Below are 22,687 nucleotides of genomic sequence, written 5' to 3' on the forward strand. Positions count from 1 at the left end.
CACAGGCACAAACTTCTGGTTTCAGGACAGCACCAGCTCGGCAGAGCACTGCTTGCACACCATGTTCCCAAAAACCATGGAATTATCTAGGCTGGAAAAGACCTTTAAGTTCATCAAGCCCAGCAGTTTCCCCAGCACTGCCACGGCCACCACTAAACCATGTGCCACATCCACATGGCTTTCAAATCCCTGCAGGGATTTGGACTCCATCCCTTCCCTGTTCACTGGCGTCACTGCCATGGCCACAGCAGAGTCACTGCTTTGCCCCACTTGAAATCCCTCCCCAACGCTCCTGGCTCCCCTGGGCACGGGATGGAGAGCAGCCTGACAGTGGCCAGGAGGGCAGAGAGTGCTGAGATCATGGACAGTTACTGGTAAAGTGTTTCCAGACCATCCTACATCTCATGAATCAGCTCATGCCACCCCAAGCCATTTGGCTGATCTGTGAATGCCTTTTTTTGACCTCCTGGTTAAAAGATCCTCGAGGGACATTATAAATGTGCAGCATTTGAAATCAAATTGCCCTGAAACTCATCCCAAAGGCAACAGGGCAGCTCAGCCCCCATCCTATGCAGTCCTTATTGTGACAGCTGAGGCCTTGCAGAAGTGAATATTTTGTGCTGTGCATGTTATAAGCACAAGCTGTGCCAAATCCTCACTATTTATAAGAGACCAGTTTTGTTAGACAGGAATAACTTTCCATTACAGTTGAACAGATTTGACAACGATGGAAAGTTTTGAATGTTCTGAAATTGGACAATTTGGAGTGATAACCAGAGGCAGTGTGGAATCCATCCCTGGAGATTGCTGTCTGCCCCTACATCTCAAAGAGGGGCATTTTAGAGACATATAAAACTTGTTTGAAATGTGTCTCCTGGTACTCAGCTTACTTGGTGCCTTTTACCATGAGCGACTTTATTACTCATAGTGCAATTTCCTTGCTTGCACTTGAATCAATCCTTCTCCTGCATGATGATTAATCTTGCCTTCTGAAACAAATTTATTCTTTTTTTAGCCATTACTTCATCTCTTTCAGGAAGGCCTTCACACCGAGATGCTGATTGCTGAATTGTCCCAGTTTTGCATCCCTGTAATCCATCCAGGTACCCTGACAGCAGGCTATATTTCTTACAGCAGTCATCATGATAAATGGCATTCAATACGTCACATTTATCTTCCAAGAAAGCCCAACAGCTCCATAACCAGGTTCTTGTCTGATATGGCACAGGGAAAAAAAAAATTAGCATTCAAGACAGTTCAAGAGCTTGCAGCCTCTCAAGACCTGAAAAGAATGAATTTGTGCTCTGAGCATATTTTAAATTTCCTTCTGCCTTCAGATCTCAGGCCACCTGATCACTTCAGAGGCCGAGGGGACAAGGAGCATCTGTCTCTCACCACCTGCCACTGAACCACCGGGCAAGGCACAGCCACTTCATGTGCCACCAGACTTGTCAGTGAAGGAGGATTTTCCCAAGGCTGCCCTACAACATCAACACTGCTGACAGCCAGGTTTGTGTGACAGGTAGAGACTGCAGCTCTCTGGTCTTTTGAGCAGGGTTTCCAGAAACAAGATGTAGTAGAAAGGCTCAAAGAGGAAAAACCCTAGACATCTTCACGTACGTGCTTGCCAAAAAGTCTTGGGAGTCCCACAGAGGAACCAGATGGCCCCATATGTGAGAGTAAAACCAAAAAGACGAGGAGGAAATGCATTAATAACCATGGCAGCCATCTCATCGAGAAACACATGGCCTTCACATGGCCCTTCCCCACCAAACACTTGCTGTGACTCTTCCCTTTGGATTTTATGTCTTTTACATTACCCCAGGAAAGAGGAAAAGGCAGTCCCTGGCCACTGCAGCCACTGGGATAACATCATGGGGATAACTATGTTTTATTAGGCAGATCTTTAAACAAACAAAAAAGTTAAAAATAGCTAATTAAAATAAGACCCATTTTCCCTATTAATCCTTGGCTCCAAATATCCCCACACAATGTGGGATAGCAATACAAGGAGAAGGAAACATGCACAATACAAGGAGAAGGAAATGTCACAAAACACAGTGCATACAACACCTCTAGCAGTTAAAATAAATAATTTCCAGCCTTGGAGGCTATGCTGGCATCCCAAACTTTCAAAACACAAAAGTTTAAAAAATATTAGTAATAAACCTTACGTGCTTTATTTTCTCTTCTAAGTCTGGAGTTGAGCTGCATTTTGGGGCTTTCCCATGGATGTGTTTAAATGCAGCCATCTGTGTTTTACAGTTATCACAGGGGGGTCTAAGTACAAATATCCTCAATTCAAAACTGAAGATGGAGTAGTGATTGTATGAGGGAATATCAGGTGCCACTGCTGATCATTTCTGTGAGAAACAGGCAGAAAACAAAGAAAACAGAAGAAACAACCAGCAGGATAGCCTCACCTCTTTCCAATTATCTAAAAAAGTCTAATAAAAAGTGCTGCAACTTTCCTCTGGAGACAAACAGCTTGATAGGAGAGGGCCCCTTTCTCTCCATCATATTTACAGCTGCTGCCACCTGCCAGGCTGTTCCTGGAGACCTTCCCCATTCCAAATCAGCATCGATTTATGGCTCAGCAAGGGACCATCAGCAAAGCTGGGGCCATCCTTCACCTCCAGCACCCTGAGAAATTGCCTGGAAATTGAACTGTGCCAAGGACAGCCAGGTGTTAAATGATCTGTGTGTCAGGCACTGGCACAGCGCCTGATCCCATGAGCATCTTCCCATCTCTCCTCCTGATGTTTGCTGGGCATGGGGGAAATCAGTGCACCCCACCTTGTGGACGGGAGCAATGCTCTACTGTGGTTTGAATGTGCAAAGTGTCTCCAGTTCACCCCCAAAATAGATGGGTCCATGGCTTCATTGCCCTGCAGGCAAAATATCATGATCTGGATGAGCACAGTTATCCCTGCAATAGCAGAAGACCTGTTTTACCTGGCTTTATGGGGAGGGGGGAAAGTAATCTGTTCATTTAATGACAGCCAATTGAATAATTAACAATTAAACTTAGCTAGGAAGGAGAGGAGGTCCTCTTTTTGTGAATATCTTTTCAAGTCTTAAACAGGACTCAGGCCTCAGTGAACTTGGTAGCTGCACTTTTGTACCTGACTGAAATTCAGGCAGCTCTGGGCCAAGTAAACAAATGGATTTATTCCCACAGAATTGCTGAGGCTGGAAAAGACCTCTAAGATCATGGAGGCCAACCATTAACCCAGCACTGTAATACCAAAGTACTCCATTCTCCTGGTGAGTTTTGCCCCTCAACTAGAAATTATTCTTGAGGAAGAATTATAGGTTTGTTCCTTTTCAAGTAATAAAACATTTCTAGGTAGAATATTTACCTATTCTTCACTTTTTTTTTTTTTTTGGATGTATTATGGTCCCACATTTGTGGTGGCACAACTTTGTACAAATACATCAGTGGAATTACAGGTTCTAATGGAAAAATAATAGTAATGTTCCTTTTTCTTTATGAACTGTATATTTTTTTCTGTAAAAACAGCCTCAAAATCAGGACTTCTGATATGACATAGTAACTTATTTTTTCCAGCAGATATTTCAAGCCAGGGCTTCACTTCAAACAGCTCTGCAGAGTTGCACAGGAATTTCAGTCCTTTAACACTTAGAAGAATATGTCTGGTGACTCCTACACAAAAGGTCCTCCACAGGGCTCTCTCCTCCCCTAGAGAAATGCCCTTTCCATTGCCATCATGCTGCCTCTGCATGTCCAATAAAACCTTATCTGCAGGTCTTGCTTTCAAATTCCTGTCAAAGATGAGGGTGTTAAATAAGTTACAGACACACAAAGTGTAAAAGCAAAGGGTAAGTCATGAACTGGGATGATTTTACTGCTGCCACAGGACACTTAAGCTAAGAAATACTCTGATTTCTAGCCCCAGACTTCTGAGGATTTATGGCTGCCCTGCCTCTGAAATAAATTCAGCTACTGCAATGATCATCAAATGGGAAGAGAAAAATTCCTGCCCAGCCTGAAGGTGAGAATAGCTGGGAAATTCAGCACCAGCCTACAAGAGCCCAGGGTGCTGGGCTGCAGTTAGCAGAGGTAATTTTGTGTAGGAAGATCTGCTCCCTCCTTCCTCACACTACAACTCTCAGTCTGAACAAATGCATGTTCACTGTGAATGGAAATTTCCATCTCATACATCACCTGCACCCTGACAAGTTTATTAAAAACTAAGAAGGGAATTGTAGTAGATTTTTTCCACTTCCATTTACTTATACCAAACAGAAAACCCCTGTGGGTTTGTTTGCACTCATTTCTATTAACCTATCCATCACAACCTGAATCTAATCTGGTTATTCTTATCCCCACCTGCAAAATTATGGCACAGCAAACCAGATTCACAGAGGAAGACATGGAGCAGTCTGCCTTTATAGCATCTTTCCAACTCCCAGGAAGCAAGAGGAGTCATGAAGCACCATCTGCATTTGGAAGAATTGACAAGCCTTTAAAATTTTGTCACAAGCCTTACAATGACCTCATGGGTGCCTGGGTGAGTGCCTGCCTCTCTGAGCACCTCAGCTGAGCCTGGTATCCTTCTTGGGATCCAGACATTGCCAGTTAATAATAAATGACAAGAGCAATCTTTTCTTCCCAAGGAGAATGGGCCAAATTTTGAGTTCACGTGATCTGGACAGAGCTTCTCTGACTTCAGCAGATCTGCTCGTTCATGTTCACATCCATGTAATATTCTCTTCCTGAAAAATAAGCACGGGCACTCTGTGATGGCTAAATTTACTGGTGCAGTAATTACTGGGGGGAAAAATGTGTGTGGTTCCCTTCAACCCTCTCTTGTAAATTCACTTCTTTTGTGAATTCTCCTTTCACGAAGGAGAGCCACATGGGGAACTGCCACCTGCACATGTTATCAACAAGACACTCTGCATTTTACATAACCTATTTCCCACCTTGAATGACTCAGAGATTCACAGTGCTTGTTTCTAACTCCTACTTGGGAGCCAGTGTTATTTTCCTTGACCAATAATAAATTTGACCATACAAACCATGGAATGCATTTTTTTACCCTATGTCATCATTTAGCACCTTTATTAAGCACCAGCTTAGACAGATTTCAGCTTTTCTGTGTTTATGCCCAATGTACATGTAAAAAGCAATTCTATTCCCCCTTCCCAGCCTCTGGTTTGCTAAAAGTAAAGCTGAACTCTTCTGGACTCCAGTCCTGTAATGGTCCCACATTCCCTTGTACGACCCTAAGAGCACTTCTCTGCCTCACTGAGCATTTTCAAAGTGTTTAACCAGAATTTTCTCATCAGTATTTGTTTCTAATCAGCAGCCTTCCAGCCAACAAGGTAATATTCTGTTGTCAATCCAGGACAGAACTCTGCAATGCAAACTACAATCTGATTTTTACTGCTCATGGGTGTCAAGATCACCCCTCTCCTTCCCTATGGCATCCCCCCGGGACACTTCACTACTTTGTATCTTTAGCAAAGCTCAGTAGCTTTTTTATTTTCATTTAATGTCACCAATTCCCATCTGCTCCTGGAGATCTCCGTAAAAATCTTGTAATTATCAAGATTTTAGCTGCTTTACTCATAATTTCTCTCATGGCACCATACCCATGACACCTTGACTCCAGGTACTTTACTCCAAGGACTTCCCTGGCTGATTTTACCTTTGCAAAATCTAGTTCTGAACCTCAGTTCATCCTGCATAACAGAGACAGCCCCATTTCTCCCTAGCAGGCTTGACTTACTCAAGTCTCTTGTGACTGGGGAGCTGTGGGAGTACCTCTGGCTAAATGGCAGTAGGAAAAATGTTTTCTTTTAATTTGCACTATTGGTATAGTACGTGAGTCATAGACGTGTGACTGCTGTGGGGAAAGTGGGCGGGAGAAAACACTTGAGATGAAGAGACATTCTTGATTATGTGATGATGTCAGAATTAAAATTTAAGCTGATTTCCTGAAAGTCTGGTGTTCAAAAGAGACAGTAGTACTATCAGAATTTTACACTCCTTCAGGTTTTTTTAAGCTGGCACGTGAAAACTCAGAGTATAGTTTTTGAGAGTTTTTCTCTCCGCCGTTCATCATATTTCTATATTTCATCTGGAAAAAGTTGTAAATTGTATCATTTTTGAGGGGAGAGAGGTGTGAAGAAGGTTTCCAGGGCTTCAAGATTTCCAGCTAGAAGGAATACAAGAGGGGCTTCCCCAGGTAGGTTCTTCTAAGAAGGTTACAGCCCACCTCTTCCTAACTAAGCACCTCAGATTTGCTGAATGCTGAGAAGTCAAGCTGATGTTCTGCTGGTAACTGTTCAGTAATTATGCTTAACCTGTGCCAAAAGTGATACTTTTTCACTCAGTGTAGTGATTGTGAGGATGCTGGTTTCTCCAAGCAAGCATCTGTAGAATTAGGAGAAATTAAATTAGACCTCATGTCTAACTTGGCAAATGAGGAATATTTTGTGTAAAGACATCTGCTATTGAAGTCACTCCACTGCCTGGATGTTACATATATATTTCTTTGTTGTTGTTGTTGTTTCTGGCACATGTACAAAATGTTATAAGAATTTTTGATGATACCGTAAATCACAGACCTGTTGAAGTGAGTCCAGAGGAGGCCACAAAGGTGCTTTGAGGCCCAGAGCACCTCTGCCGTGAGGAAAGGCCGAGAGATCTGGGGCTGTTCATCTTGGAGAAGGCTCCACAGAGACCTGAGAACCCCTTCCAGAACCTAAAGGGGCTGCAAGAGAGATGGAGAGGGACTTTGGACAAGGGCATGGAGTGACAGACAAGAGGGAATGGCTTCCCACTGCCAGAGGGCTGGGTTAGATGGGATATTGGGAAAGAATTCTTGGTTCTGAGGGTGCTGAGGCCCTGGCACAGGTTGCCCACAGAAGCTGTGGCTGCTCTATCCCTGAAAGTGTTCCAGGCCAGGTTGGATGGAGCTTGGAGCAGCCTGGGATAGTGGAAGGTGTCCCTGCCCACAGCAGGGTGTTGAAACTAGATAGGCTTTAAGGTTCCTTCCAACTCAAACCATTCTGGGATTCTTTAATTCTATCATTTTTAGACTAGTCTGGGGTATTTTATGTCACTGCATCTAAATTAGAGGGCTGTGCAAAAGAAGTAAAAACGTAACTAAATCCTCTTTACAGCTCCCTCATAAAGGGAAGTGTGTGCAGAGGGACCTTGGTGTGAATGACAATTAGGTTCGCTGGACTGAATTATTTTTTCAGCTACAACAAAAAGACTCATGAGGAGGCATAAATTGCAGCCTTGAGGCTGAACCTCTTTAATATTCAATGAACAAGGGAAATGAGTCTGACTTGCTGGTGGAGGGGCAGACAGGAGGGAAAAGGAATGAAAGCATGCCAGCACGTGTCCTTGGTCTTTAGGTTTCCTTAGACAGACTCCTTCTGCAGCTCTTTCCATCCTCTAATCCTGCCCCTGGTGCCTGCAGCATCTCCCAGTGCTTTGGCTGGGGCAGCAGGAGTGAAAGGGAAGAGGAGAATGGGGCAATGCAGAGATGAGCCTGTCCCAGCTGTGGAGGGATTGCCAGAATGCTGAACAGAACAGTGACTGCACAGGTAACTAACCTGCCCTGCACACACCTGCCGGTGTCCCCAGATTATAAATCTGACGTACTTGTGGATTTAGAGCTCTTTCTAGGGGAGCTGCAGAAGTGGCAGCCACTTGGATCAGATGATGACCAGAGGAGAGCTCCAGCACACAGTGACCTGGCTCTTCCCTGTGAGCAGACAGCAAAGCCAAGGAAATGAGCAGTTCAGATAAATGAGAGAAGCAGGTCAAGCCCATTTACCTGCTTAGAATCCACTCCCATTTCCCTGTGCACCCGTGGAGACTCTCATCATCTTTCTCTGTTTTATCAGAGGGCACTGCCACCCTCTCTGTCACTCTCTCCTGTACAGGTGCTGAGCACCAAGGAAGCCTGGCAGAAACGAGCAGAGCCCACTCCTCCTTCTGCTTCAGGCACTGCAGCTTTTGACTCCTGTCAGTGGACATATCTCACCCTGACCCAAATGCCACATTTCCTGCAGGGCTGCATGTCCCAGCCAGGCTCCCTCGTGCCAGCAGCCTCACTCCTCTCATTCCTGGCATCCCAGGAAACCCACACACACACACTGATGGAGCAGCTTTTAATCCTGTGCCTAAGAAAATCGTATATTAAGAGGAGTCAGGAAGAAATACATCACATTTGGTCTTCTCAAAGCTGCACTGGGCAAACACATGGGCTTGCCACGTATTTCCCTGGCCCACATGGAGAAGGAAAGGCTGCTAAGCTCACAGCTGACTGACTTGTAACCCACCAGGACAGGGATGGGAGGCAGCTGCCATCTGAAAGCAAGCAGGGAGACAGCAAAAGCCATGAGGGAGCAGACAGGTTCTCTTTAAATTGATTAGCTGCTCATAGAATATTATAACATTCTTATCTCCTCCCAGTTCCAGGGCTTTCCTGACACTCATGTGCTTTATGAACCTACTCTCACTAGATAAATATTAAGGAGCAGAAGAAGCATAAAAGAGATCAGTAACAGAGGCAAATACATGTGTAGAGGGGTGGGATGCTGCTGAAACACCAAGAATCAGGGAATCAAAACCAGTGACCTTAGAGAATATTCATATTGCACATGAAACACCACTGCAGTAATAATTTCAAGGCACAGGAACAGACATTTAAGTGACATAAAGCTCTGACAGAACTTTTAAGTAACCACTGAGCCTCTACTTAACAGGCAGCAGTTTAGGAGCAAGGTTATAAAGTTTCTGCAAGGATCAAGAGAAAACATGGAGAAGATATTTTAGTTATACAGGATGAGAAAAGACTCATGTAGATGTTCTGACAAAGTTTTGTCACCTGCCAGCATGGCACTTCTTATTTCATATCCCCAAGTCAGAGTTAAATTACTTTCAGTTCAAATTAGCCCAGTCATTTGGGCTGGCTTTCAAAGCCCAGCTCAGCAGGTGGACTTGTTATCTTCCTTGACGAGCAGCACCATGTTGAGCAGATCAAAAGTTTTATTTACATTACCCAGCCAGTTCCCTGCCATGGAAAGATCTGGTCTGTACCTGTGCCTGCATCTAAAAAAGCCTGTGGCATTCACCCTGGAGAGCTCTCAGCTTCCTCTCCAGGAAGGGAACATCACAAACCATGCAGAGATGAGGAGGGAGGCATAGCCCAAACCAGGTATTTGGCACACACCTGAACAACCTCCCTTAGCGAGGTGGGTCCTCAAAACAACCATCACTGGCTTATCTCATTAAAGCAGCCTTTGAAGCAGGTGGAAAAGCTGACCCCTGAATCACTGGTGATTTGATGTCCAGGTTCCTCACCCAAGGGACAATTTGAAGATAAATGGTTTAACACTGTCCCTTGTATTTGACCCAGGCAGAGTGAGCTACTTCCCAGGTTTCACCTGCCTAGAAACACCCACAAGTTTGCTGTTTTCAGTAGCCAAGCTTTCCCACTGCTGCTTTTTACTTTGCAAATGGAGATCAGAAAAAAAAGGGCTTCACAGCCTGTGTATCTCAGAGCACAGCTCATGAATGTGTTATTCTGCTGTCTTCAGCCATCTACTGTAATCACACTGAAATATTTTAACAAGTACAGCTCGGTGTTGGTTATTTCCCCCTACACTTGTTTGAAAACCAACAAAATGGATGTCCAACCCTTCCACAAGGTGCTGGTCTATGAGCAAGACTTACCAGGGACACCAAGGGTGCCACCAACCTTCACTCCCCATATGCACAGGGACTCTGTTATTGCAAGGTGTGTAGCACGACCAGGAATCAGCAGAGGTTGGCTTTCTCCAAGCTTCTGTGTCCAAAGGTATCCCAGAAAGTGCTGCTGTGATCCCAGTAAGGGGATGGTGGCCATGAGCAGCATCAGCAATTCAAACCCTGCCTGAAACCCTCTGCTTCCCCCACATCCCAGCGTGGGATTCCCAGTTGGTCCCACCCACCAGGTTAAGCCACCCCAGCTGCTCAGCAGCACTTGCAGGCTGTTACTGCCAAATATATGGAAAGTCAGAGCAGCTCTGAGGAAGATGGGAAGTTTGCTTGGCAAGGTGGGATGTGAGAAAAGGATGTGGGTTTGAGAGGTGTGTGTGCAGGGGTACAGTCAGGATGATTGAGGGCTGGGATCGGGGTTTGAGAGAGGGTGATACTGGTGGAGACAAGAATGGGAATCATGGTCTCTCTTGACTTAGGCTTTTGAGAACAGTTGTACTCTTCCAGAAGGTTTATTTTGCTTTATTTCCAAATAAGCAGGAAATGAAGCTCTTAATTGTGCTTAGGGTTCAGCATTGCAAAAGGCCAGTCTTGGATATTACTGCAGTGGGGGTGTGAAGGAAAAACACATTTATGGGACTAGGGGGATGGGACATTAAATGGGCTCATTTCCAAAATCAACATGTTGGGCCCACGCACTCATCTTGTAAGTAATAACAATTCTGGTGGTCAATCTTTATCCTCCAGGATGCTTTGTATGGTCTGCACTCCCTTCCTCAGAGACACAGGGAACTCTAAGGCAGATAAAACTTGGAGTTCCTGTTGAATTTGAACTCCTGGCTGCAAACTGCACCTGCTAAAGCAAATATACTCCATTTGATCAAAACCAATATATGTTCTTTTAAGACATACAGTTCCTCATTGAGGAAAAATGTTCCCATCTAGCTGCAGGTGACATTTGAAACCCAACCTCGTATTTTAACATGTGGATATAAAGCTTAAATGAAAATAAGGGTATTTGAGACTTGTCACAAGAATTAACTAGCTCAGAGCCATACCAATGTTTCTACCAACTCCTTATGTGCATCTGGGTTTTACATTTAGATACAAACAGAACTGCAGCCTGGCCTTGGACAGGTGTCACTGTGGCCATGTGGAACTGAGACAAAGGTGAATTAATGAGTGAGTCTAAGGAAAGACTTCAAATTTAACAAGTTGGGATAAGTGTTTAAAAATCTAGTTCTTTGTATAAAAATATTTTCTTCATAAAACCTTTGGGATTGAAAAAGAGAAAACCAGCAATTTGGCTGAAGATATTTTGATGTTCACATTTTTATAAAAAAAAAAAATAAAATTCCACAGGTGTGTTCCACAAATGGGCAAATCAAGCATTTAACCAATTGTTTGTTTTGAAGCACTTTGAATAATGTACAACAGCTGTTTCTCTCCTCTGATGGTTCAATTTTTAAAAACCTTCACCTTTGAACCAGAGTAAATGCTTGTTTCAGCTCCCAGCCTCTGGATTTGCTACTGATTCTGCTTAAAGCAGGTTTTAGAGAACAGCTTTGGGTAAGAGAGCAGTTGGTGACAAGGAAACTGAAAAGCCCTTTGTGCTGTGCTGACGCCTCCATACTGTGCTGCTCATGGTTTGCACAGTGAGCAAGTGGAGGAAGAGACCTTTGTTCATGTACCTGATATTTGCTACACCACCAACAAAAATAAACAAACTGTGCGCAGAGATCTTCCTTTTATTCCAAGGAAGATCATCAAGATGTAAAAATACTAGATGAGACACTTACTCTTAGTTAGGTACTATTCCTTGGACTGCACCATGATGAAAGGGCAAAGTGTGTGCTGATGTCCAGAGAAGAGAGAAAGAGGGAAAATGCTCCTTTTTGCACAGTGTGTGTCCAGTTCCCAAATGTCAAGGTAATCCCAGTGGTGACAAGAAAGAGAACTTTTTACATTTAGTAACATTTATTTCTGCATTCGGTATCAAGTACATAAGTGCAAATATTCAGAGTCCATAATTAAGTCCATTAGGAACTACAGAGAATGTAATACAAATCGTAATAAATTGAACATGCTGGAACTTTCCAGTTACCATACATGTAAATCAGCCTGTCAATCCTTTACGACAAAAGTACTGGGTTTTGTTTTCTATTTTTCTTTTTTTTTTTTTTTTGAGTTATACAAAACTGATTACCATAAGTACTGCTTACTGTTTATTTCATTTGTGCTGGAAAACACTAAAACATCAGTCTACGATTCTATATAGTTAATAAAGATGAATCCAACCAGCAACCCAGTGACGTAGAAGCAATTTTAACTATTGCATCAAGTGCGCTAAGCAGGAAAGCCCCTAGCCACATGTAACATTAAAAGTTATAGAAGCAATGCCAATAGAAGAAGGAAAAACACTAAAAAAAAAAAATTAAATAAAGAGGTCAATATTATTTAGGCTCTCACCATCATGCACTTTATAAGCAACACAAAAAACCACATCTAGTACACTTTTCTCTTTACTATACTTTAGTGCTTGACACAAGTGATTGCAAATATTCTAAGTGCAGAAGCAGCAGGGGAAAAGCACTGCTTCTGAGTTGTATGTTTCTAAGATTATGGTGTTGAGAAAAAAAAAAAAGAATGATAAATTTGCAGTAAAGTGTAAGAACAGAGCTGTTTTCACTCCAGATTTCCCCATTATGCACTACTGTAGTCAATGAATTCTTGATGTCTGCTTTACTCTGCCTTTCTCTTAGCACCTGGGATTTTAGCTTGAATCCTAAAAAGTAAAGAAGAAAAAGAAAAAGGATTATATGACGAGGCAGTTATTCCATTCCAGTGGTTCCCTACTTGGACTCTTATGCAGGGATGATCTCTAGTCCACGCTCAGTGTGTTGTCTCAACAGGTGAATTAAAGTGCCATGAGAAACAGAAGTGATGCCCATCTAGGTGTTCTTACAGGCCTGGTTTTTGGTGGTTCATATAATCTAGGGATATGTTCAGTGATATTCTCCCCCCAGCATTATTTCTCCATGGTCTATTGTCTATAGAAAGCCAGGAATAGAGTCTAAAAATAGAATTTTGAGAATAAAATTTCAAAACTACACCCAGATCTTCTGGGGATTTGAAACTCTGAAGATCACGGTGCTTCCAGGTATTTGCTTTCTGTGACAGGGTGGTGTCCTAATTCCCACTTTGGACATTAATGCTATCAACTCATGCAAGAAAACAGCCTTGGAGTGGTCAGTGGGGAAGAGAATTAACTCATTCCTTCCTGTTTGTCCTGGCCAGGTGCCATTGTGGACACCAGTCCATGACTGGGCTGCTCTGTCCACAGTTCCCCCAAACAGCAGAGGAGGGGACAGAAGGACGGAGTGCCTTAGTCTGCACTCAGCTGGGAGGGTTTCTCCAAGGATCTGCCTGCCCTCAACCCCTCACATTCCAGGATCTGGGAGGACACCACTGATAGGACACAGTGTCCCCAGGACCACCCAGGTCCCAGCCAGCCCCAGGGGCACCACAACCTCACACAGCTGGCTGCTGAACTCACTTTGCCACGACCGTGTTTATGTGGGTCCGCACCAGCCCCAAGTATTGATCAATCTGTGCCTGCAAAGAGCAAGAGGAGACCAAGTCAACGAGGCAACAACCAGGCAGGGCCACCCAGCCACTCCAAATGCACTGTGCAGACAGACCTACCTGGTACTTGTCATATACAACGGGGAGAGTAAACATAGACACCACAGCTGAGGAGAAAAAGAGCACAGTGTTTTATGTTCCTGCAGATCAGATTCCCCCAGAGGAGAGACCTACTTCGGTGGCAAACATGTTATCGTGCCACTTGGTCAGCTGATCCACCAGGGAGCTTTGTATTAAAAATGCACTTTGCTCAAGCCTCCCAAATATGAAATTCCCCATTGCTGTGGGACTGGGAGCTGCACAAAACCATAAACTGCAAAGTAGCTCTAGCAGGAGGGACAGCATAACAGAACAATGAATATTTACTGGGAAGGGAAATAAATGTTGGTGGTTTAACTGAGGGGAAGGCATGCCCGGCATAGGGTGTTTTGTCTAAGTTGAAATCTGGAGGCAGTTCAAGTTAAAAATAGATTTTTACAAGAAATGTTGGTTTTTACCCATTATCAGAAGAGTCAGGCCATTGAAGAGGGCTCCCACGTAAGTCAGCAGCCACATTAGTACTGCAAACTGAATTAAAGATGGATCATTACATCACCTCCAGTGCCAGCATAAGAAGAAAGTGGTTTGCTTAACTAGCTAATATAACGGCACATTAGCCTTTTTTAATGTGGAAGAGAGTGGTTAAGGCACATTAGGAACTAGGTAGTTTTTCTAGGTGTATAAACCCCATTCTCTGTTCTGCTTCTCGCCCTCTTTGCTCAGCTTTCATGTCTATTTAGGGCTTAAATTGCATCCATGTAGAATTCTGCATTGAGAATGGCATAGGCAGATTTCTGCATCCAATTTTTATGATGGCAGGGGTCACCCCAAACAGGTTAAACAGAGCCCTGAAGTGGTAATCCCAGGGACTGATAACACTTGAGGCTGAAAGATGGGTACATATTCCTAAAATTCTTTACTAATTTAGGAGCCTAACCTATGTCTGCTCTCATAATGGTCTTCCTTTTGCTCTAAAGGACACCTGCTTGAGTATAAGGCTAAAAACCAATAGTTATTTCAGCAGAGAGTGACAGATCTTCTTCCACAGCAGGAAATGGCACCAGATGAAATCCAGATTAACAGAAGGGACCATTATTTTATAGCAAAGTAATAGAAAGCATAATGCTGGGATGCTTCTAGAACTGAGGTGGAGCTAAGCTGGCTCTGCAAAGTTTTACATCCTGTATTACCTATCAATACGTTCAAATGCCAAGCCTCTAAAGTGCTGGAAACAGTTTTTAAATCAAAAAGCAGAGCAACTTTCATGTTTGGAGCTACACAAAACTAGGTTTCATGACAACCCTGTCTACATGGGAGACAGCTGTTTGAAATGTAGATTGATCCTCTAGAGAGGGGTTAAAAATATTTAAAGCAATCCTACTTTTAAAGAATCCACGAGGTCCTGAACAAGAAAGAGTCTCCTCAGCTCTTTGACTGTGCTGTTGACGTATAGCTGGAGACAATCTGTGTATTTCTGGATCTGGTCCTGTGAAAGATTCATCTCCATCTCCAAGTAGGCTCTGCCAGAAACACAGGTCCCGTTACAAACCCGAGAAGTTTCCCCTGCTGTTCACGCTCATACCCATCCACCCCATCATTCCCTCCTTCCCAGACCTCATTTCTTTGTGCTGGAGCAACGAGCTCCACTCCCTGCAGGCCCAGGACCACGAGCACACCCTCTTCACCCTGCCTGACCCATCTCTCTGGGTGATGCTGAGCTGGGGCTGTTCATCTCCAGCCTCGCCCTCTTCCCACACAGAGCCTGGTCTTGATGGGATTTCTCTCTTTTTCTCACCCAAAGGGGGATACAAATCTGACCTGGGAGATTTCCCCACAAGTTTCTGTGCTGTTCTCTGAGCTACACCCCACCATCCTGAGTCGCTGCTCAGAACTGGCCCAAGTGAAGCAGGAGGAGCAGCACCCCAACAAGATTCTTTTTTAGTGTGTGTGTGTGTTTGTAAACCACACCAGTTCCATGACCTGGTTTACCAACTGGTTGGCACAGCAGAGGAGAAAGGATCGCTGTTCTTGTGGAGCAATCCACCCTGTGGAGAGCAGGGAGTGCATTGGCACTGCCACCATCACTTAGATATTGGGTTGTTGAAGAAAAGATATAGATAGTTGCCTTCTATGCCCAATAGATTGTGCCCAGAAACAATGCTCTTTTCTCTTGCAGGTAATGCTGTATTATCAATAGTTCAAAAGAAACTCCTTTTCTCTGTTTGCTTAAAATTTCCCGTATCTTTTTGAGATAAAAATCCCATGTCCCAGACGATTTTTGTGGTGTGCTGTTTTTCTTTCTCTCTCCAGGATCTAAGCTGACAGAACCTTACAATTTTTGACAAACTGTGAAAATATCATTGTTCCCCGCTTTATGAGCAAGAAGGGAATTCCTTCTGGCACAAAAGCAGCGCTTGGGCGTCACCACAAAGCCACTCACTTGAAGGGGTGGCCCTCGTCCGTCTTCTGCACGGCCTGTAGGACAGATTTGTAGATTCTGAAGCTGATGGTGGCCGAGAGGCCGGCCAGGGCCAGGTAGGCCACGACACTGACGACGCTGAACTGGGTCAGAGAGAAGAGCAGCAACAGGAGGCTGCCGAACACGATCCCCGTCTGCTTGATGTCACGCCAGTACAACAGGTCGATAGCTGGGGGGAGAAGAACAAATTGTTAAAGGCAGGAGCTGCAAAGGCATCGGCGGTGGCCACGAAGGGCCCTGTGTGACCCTCGGGGAGCAGCGACGTCTCTGCTCACGGCAGCACCAACAGGAGCTCCTCAGCAGGAGCAGCCAAGGGGCTTGAGCGACGGGCTGAGGAAATTACAACCGATGACCTACTCGAAATCCTTGTTTTGCTTGTGCCTGTGCCTGGGTTAGATAAGATGGACGAATATCTCCAACCGCAGCACGGTGGGTGGGTCTCTTGCAGCAGCAAGGCAAGTGCAAGCTGGGGTTTGTGTCGTTGCTAGGGCTGTATGGAAGATTTCAACCTACCTTGCATTTACTCAGTCTGAAAATTACAATTTTTTATTTGTTGGGTTTGGTTTTTTTTTTTCGCAAGTTCAAACACCAAATGCTTGATCAAAGCGCTTTCCAGTTTTGGTTGTTGATAAATGAATGAGAAAGTTTGGGGCTAGCCACAATAAACCACTTTCCCATTCAAAGTTTTGACAATTTAACTTTGTTTTTTCATAAGTTTTGAGAAAGGAAAAAACTCCTGGTTTCACCACTGCTTAATGGTTCCATGAGTAGAAAATAATTTTTCAGATAAGGCCTTCAAATACAGAATAATCTCTCTTGCTACTCAATCTAACCTCAGAATCAGAAATAAAAAAGAAAAAAAAAAAAAAAAACGCTTTCTGCTTGTTATATAACTTCCCCTGTCCATGGAAGGTGCTGGTTAGAACAAAACAAGTGCATAACACCATTCTCAACTAGTGCATTTTTACATTTTTAAAGCAGTTAACTTTTACAATGTTTTTCACCCACTTTGCATATTTTATTTCAACCTCTCCAGCAAAAAATTTTAGCATTAGAGACAGCCCCTAAAATAGCAAAATTTTATGAGAGGACTGTGGAATATCCAGTCCACAAAGGTGAATTTAATCTGTTTACACCCACAACCTGTTTCTGAGAGGACTCTTCGTCCAGCCAGAGAATGTGCTCATGACAACCTAAACAAAACAGCTTTAATTTCACACACTGCAGAAGTCCTCAAGAACAGCTTGAACACACCATCAGCCAAACAGATTTGAGAGATGCTACTTGTCAAATCACTCTGAACAAAGAGTAAATTCAGGAAAACTGCAATCTGTCAGAAAAAAAAATAAAAGTCACTGATACTGAAGGAAACAAAATTAATCCAGCCTCTTAGTCCCTATCATCAAATCTCTAAAAATTGTGAGTCATCACAGCATGTTTGCCTTGAGTCAATGAGTTATATTACTCATTACTATTACACATATTAGCCTTGCTTTACAGTGATGGGCTTGAATGCAAAAATTGCTGTTGTATTACTGAGCTCTCCTCTCTTCATGCACCATTCACATCCCATTATATTCTCCATCAATATACACTATATATGAACCTTTTGCTATTTTTAAGTGTTCAGCACCAGACCTGTGATCATGAGCACACATGACTGGATCCTGTGGGCTGTATGGAAGCCACAGGACAAGGGACCTTGGTGCCTGTTTTGGGGTCCTGGGTGCTGACTCCACAAAACAGGGACCAGTCTTTTACAGGTATGTGCCCATGCCTGCTTCCTGCAGAAAACCTGGGGCAGGGAGTATGGAATGCTCCAAAACGCAGTTCCAGCATTGCCAGAGCACCTGGATGAAGAGGTTTAGCAGCAGACACAGCTGTATTGCAGGACACAGCTGGAGCTCCACAGATTGCTCACAGTGATGATGTGATGGAGCATGCACCTCCATCCTTGCAAACCATCCTTACAAAATGGCATCCAGAGCACAAGACTGCATGTTTGGCCACTTTTCATATTCTTTTTCAGTAAAGGTACTTCAAAATCCTGCAGCACAACAACTGGGTGCGTCACCAGTGAGCATATGGACTGGAGGTGTTATATTTTCTGTGAGGGTGCTGAGGCCCTGCCACGGGGTGCCCACAGAAGCTGTGGCTGCCCCATCCCTGGAAGTGTTCAAGACCAGGCTGGATGGGGCTTGGAACAAGTGGAAGGTGTCCCTGCCCATGGCAGGAGGCGTGGGATGAGGTGATTTTTAAGGTTCCTTCCAACCCAACCCATTCTAAGATTGTGTGATTATTCACAACCTGGTATTTTTTGTGCTCAAAAATTACTCTGTCAGAGTACTGGAAATTTATGCAAATGTGACTTTGAGATATTTAAGTTGTCTATCACACAAAACCTCAACATTAAATTAAATAGGCACAGGTGTGCTGGTGTGTGTGGTACATCATCTGCTGATGGCAGAAAAAGGACATGTGTCAGGGGAAAACATTCCCTGGGACACAGGCAGTAGAGAGGCAAACAAATGAGAACTGAGCCAAAAAAATACAAAATGAACTCCAATAGAGTTCTCTGAGTCAACCCCAATTAATTTTAAGATCCAAAATGACCAACTAAGCCTTTTCCTTCCGATGATCTTCAAACTCATACTCCTCCAGACTGGCAGTGGGCTGCAGTCTCATGTAGAGAGATGCCAAACTGCATTTTCTCATTCTCCTCAAAAGGGAAGATGTTGAGTTACTCAAGACAGACCTGACCAGGTATGTGTATATCCGGAAAGTCATCTGTTCCTGCCATGGAATGACTGGGATATTTACTCAGCTGTATCAGGTAAGGAAAGGATCAGAGCGAGATGGACAGAGGCCAAGTGACACAGATCTGGGAGGGAGGAGATGAAAAAGCATCTGGCCTCTTTTCCCAGCCAAAGGAGACCTGGGAGAGATGGATCCTGTGTCTTTTAGACCTGAGGCAAATATTCCCATGTGCATGGGAAAAAAAAAAAAAAAGTGCCAACTGCTAGTTGGAAAATCTCAGCACAGAAAAGGGAGATACGAGTTCAATGAGTTCAATGATTTTTCATGGCTCTCCCAGTGCCCAGGTCCATCCTGGGAGCACATTCCCCTCACCCACAGCCTGCCAGGTCTGTCAGGATTCTCAAGGACAGCAACAACATCTGCCTTCTCCTCATCTCCCTCGAAGGGATGGAGCTGCAGCACTGCTGCCCTATCCAGCTGTTTGGGTGGGATTTGATGTTCCTGTAGCCATTCCTCCTCCTCTCCCTTATGGAGAAGGGGCTGAGCCAAACCTTTTTGCCAAAGGTGACACAGGAGGGAGGTGAACCTCAAAGATTCTTGGGCAGGGAAGGGGAAGAAGGAGAATCCAGAACTAGAAATCAGTGGAGACTTGGGACGACTTTGGCTGGACAGGCCCCAGGGATCTGAGCTGTGTCATTTCCCCTGGAATTTAGATGCTGCTAAAAACACCTGAGCTACACTTGTCAGAGCCATGTTTTCTCTTTCAGTTGCAGCTTCAGTCACTTCAAAGGCCTTTTAAAATATTGGAATGGAAAGAATAGAATAGAATAGAATAGAATAGAATAGAATAGAATAGAGCAGAACAGAACTGACTATTTCAGTTGGGAGGCACCTACAACCATCACCTACTCTAACAGCCTGACCAATTCAGCGCTGACCAAAAGCTAAAGCATGTTTTTGAGGGTATTTTCCAAATGCCTCTGAAACACTGACAGGTTTGGGGCACAGACCATCTCTCTAGAAGCCACTTCCAGATTTTGACCACCCTCTTGGTAAAGAAATGCTTCCTTGCTGAGACTAGATAAACACATTTTTCTCCTACATTTCCTTACTTAAACAAATCTCCCTTAAAAGCAGGGGGAGGTCCTCTGGGTGCAGAATACCCCAGCTGGGATCCTTTGCCTGGCTTCTTTAGAGTGCCATTTTCTCCTGTAATCATTTACACCAGAGCCAAAGTACCTGTCACATCGGTGTCTGGTGCTGTAAATAGAGACCAAGGGGCAAATGAATGAGAAATTTTCTCATTGACCATCAGGTGAACCCAGACTTGCATCAACCTTCCTCACATACTTTCTTTTTTATTCTAAACAGGAATAAAATTAAAGATGAGGTTGCCCACTGTTGGAATCTGAAATTCAGGGAACTCTCAGAACTTTGGGCCTGTTAAGCCAAAGCTTAGAATTAAACACAGGATTTGATGTGAGACCTTGGAAGAGGCTTCCAAACTTAGGTGCTAGAATAGACAATGTGGGTTTATAGTTTAAAGCAGAGACATGTTAAGCTAAGTAGAGGAAAATTTAGAGTTTTAAAGTACAGTACTCTAGGTTTGTGTGTCATAACATGATTGGTTAAGAAAGCTTACACTGTGCATGAGTCCATAATACAAAATATTTAAGGATCGGGTCAAAACCATAAATATCCTTGTTGGCTGTGTTTTATTGGTTAATAAATCCTTAAAACATCTTGTAACTAGGAGTCTTGTGACCTTCTGAACCATGCAGTGAAGATGTGAGCCAAGCTCACCTTTCCTGCCTATGTAGAAGATAAGAAAAATAAATTACATAATCAAAAGCAATTCAGAGTCCTGTCTCTAACCCATTCGAAATTCCTTCACAAATCCCTGCAGTCCACCACACTTATATGTCTGCTTTGAGTTTTATCTCACCCTATATTCATGTAAACCTGATTAAGATACCAAAAAACTCCTCCCAAACACTCTCTGACCCCATGGGTTTAGTGTCTTTCAACAGGTCACTAAGTATAACCAGTGCCTGAGCCTTTGCTGAAGGGCATCTGCCTGTTCCTGCCTGTACCCCTTCCTTGGCACACCGAAGAAACCAGCCAGGCTCACAGCAGCCTCCCCAGCACATGGGGACGCAGTGGGAACGAGGATGACAGGGCCAGGAGTGGAGCTGGAACTGCAGCTTTCGCACACACACACACACTCCTCTTCACAGCCACTCGCCAGCGCGTGCCAGCCCCATGCTCGGCCAGGCTGAGACAGCTTCCAGCCCAGCTCTAAGGCGGGTATAGCATCCCCCAGACAAATTAAAGGACAGAGGATACCTTACAGCACGAATTAACCACGTAATAATTGAGTGCTTTGGTCAATCAGAAGGGAAAGAATAAAAGGTCCTAGTGTGGTGCAGGGTTTTGCAAGCGCCGCGTGTTTTACCGGGAAGGGGTGCATGTGTGCACGATGCTGCCCAGACCCCACCACAATGGCACAATTCTGAGCAATGCACGCTGAATATTCATGAGGCTGGAGGCTGGTGCCACGTGGGGCTGTCGATGTGTGATGTGCATGCAATTGGACAGGGGCTCAGTCTGTTTGGCTAAGCAAGATCCACTCCCGAGAGCCAAAACGCCAACTTCAAACCAGCCAGTTTGCAGCGAGGATTTGCAGAAGGGGTTTGGACACTGAAATCAGCCTTGGCTTCACTTGAGGGTCAGGCTCCTTCTGTTTTGAAAATCACTGCTGTACAATCCTGCCCATGTCCATTAACATGCAGAAGCTGCTCTGCTGTAGCTTTCCATGATCTCCCTTTAGCCTTCTGGAAGGGGGGAAGCAATATCACTCACTTTGCACTCTTAACAGTACAACTCACCAGAAGTCTGAGTCATTTGTGAAGGTATAAAAGGACTCTGAGTTTTGCCAGAACTGCCTCAGACTCAAAACTATTTGCATTTATTAAGGAAGGCTTACCAGCCATCTTTAAGACAGCAGCGCTGCAGGTCACTGCCACTGCCTTTGAAGAATTTTTCTGGAGAAGCGTGTCTGATGAGCTCTTTTATCTGCAAGCATCGCCTGCTTGTGCTTTTTAACTCACAGCAGGACTTGCAAAATGTTACTCAAGTGGTCTTCCAGTTGCAAGATTTTTTCAAGGGTGCCAAAACACTGCTTTAAAGCCATACTTTCTGGCAGAACCTCATCTGGCTAAACTGATGTGATCCTGCACTGGGGGCCAAGTCACAGACTAGCAAAGGTGAACTCTGTGGTACAAGAAACCACCTGTTAATATGAACAGCTGCTAAATACCCATGTTTGTGGGGCAAGCTGCAATTAACCTCACAAATATAAGAAACAGCAGCAACAGGCAGTGCTTGTGCCTGCAAGGAATGGCTCCCTAGTGCCCAAAAGCTCTCACAGCTCTTACCATGGCTTGCAGCAGAAAATGTTTCTGCTCTTCTTGGTATCAAAAAAGGCAGAAGACGGATGTGGGGGATGGAAAGGGCACTGCCAAGGTAGACTGACTAAAACTGTTCCTGAATCCACTCTTGTTAGGATCTGGAAACATGAGGGCTGGGCTTTGGGGGTTTTTGTGGTCCCCAGAAGCCTCATGGTGTGGGGCAGCTGCAGACCCAGCCTCCTGAGCAGAGATCCCAGAGGGAGAACAGAGGATCCAAACCAACTTGTAGCTAAAATGTCCTCCTGCATGGTTACGTTTTCCAAAAATACTTTTGTAGGAAAAATGGGAATATTTGCATTCCATGTCTCAAAGAAAGCATTTTAGAATGAAAATTAGTGATCAACCAAGCAGAGACTGGACAATTCAAATCTTCTACAGCTTCTCCTCTGAAAATGTCTGTTCTGATTTGCAAGTTTTTCCTCTACTGCAACAACTGTGTGAAAAATGATCATGCAAAAAGCAGCATTTCCATGAAAGTTATCACAAAAAGTGCGAGCAAACCCCTGGTACCCAGCCTTCAAATGAAGCCCAAGGGCCTTGATGATT

General features: G+C 44.2%; 1 protein-coding gene across 2 annotated transcripts in view; it reads right to left on the reverse strand.

The window, feature by feature from the left end:
- Nucleotides 1-11,709: 11,709 nt before the first annotated feature.
- The window catches only part of RTN1 (reticulon 1), a 117,468-nt gene continuing 106,490 nt past the window's right edge, over nucleotides 11,710-22,687 (reverse strand). For both annotated transcript variants that reach the window (XM_068192120.1, XM_068192121.1), the window contains 6 exons: nucleotides 15,876-16,083; nucleotides 14,817-14,955; nucleotides 13,894-13,963; nucleotides 13,457-13,503; nucleotides 13,308-13,366; nucleotides 11,710-12,536 (listed from right to left, as the gene is read on the reverse strand). In XM_068192120.1, the coding sequence (XP_068048221.1) occupies nucleotides 12,494-12,536; nucleotides 13,308-13,366; nucleotides 13,457-13,503; nucleotides 13,894-13,963; nucleotides 14,817-14,955; nucleotides 15,876-16,083 (566 nt within the window). In that variant the 3' untranslated portion in view covers nucleotides 11,710-12,493. The remainder of the gene's footprint in view (nucleotides 12,537-13,307; nucleotides 13,367-13,456; nucleotides 13,504-13,893; nucleotides 13,964-14,816; nucleotides 14,956-15,875; nucleotides 16,084-22,687) is intronic.

This window comes from Anomalospiza imberbis, chromosome 6 (genome assembly GCF_031753505.1).
Source record: "Anomalospiza imberbis isolate Cuckoo-Finch-1a 21T00152 chromosome 6, ASM3175350v1, whole genome shotgun sequence".
Classification (NCBI taxonomy): Eukaryota; Metazoa; Chordata; class Aves; order Passeriformes; family Viduidae; genus Anomalospiza; species Anomalospiza imberbis.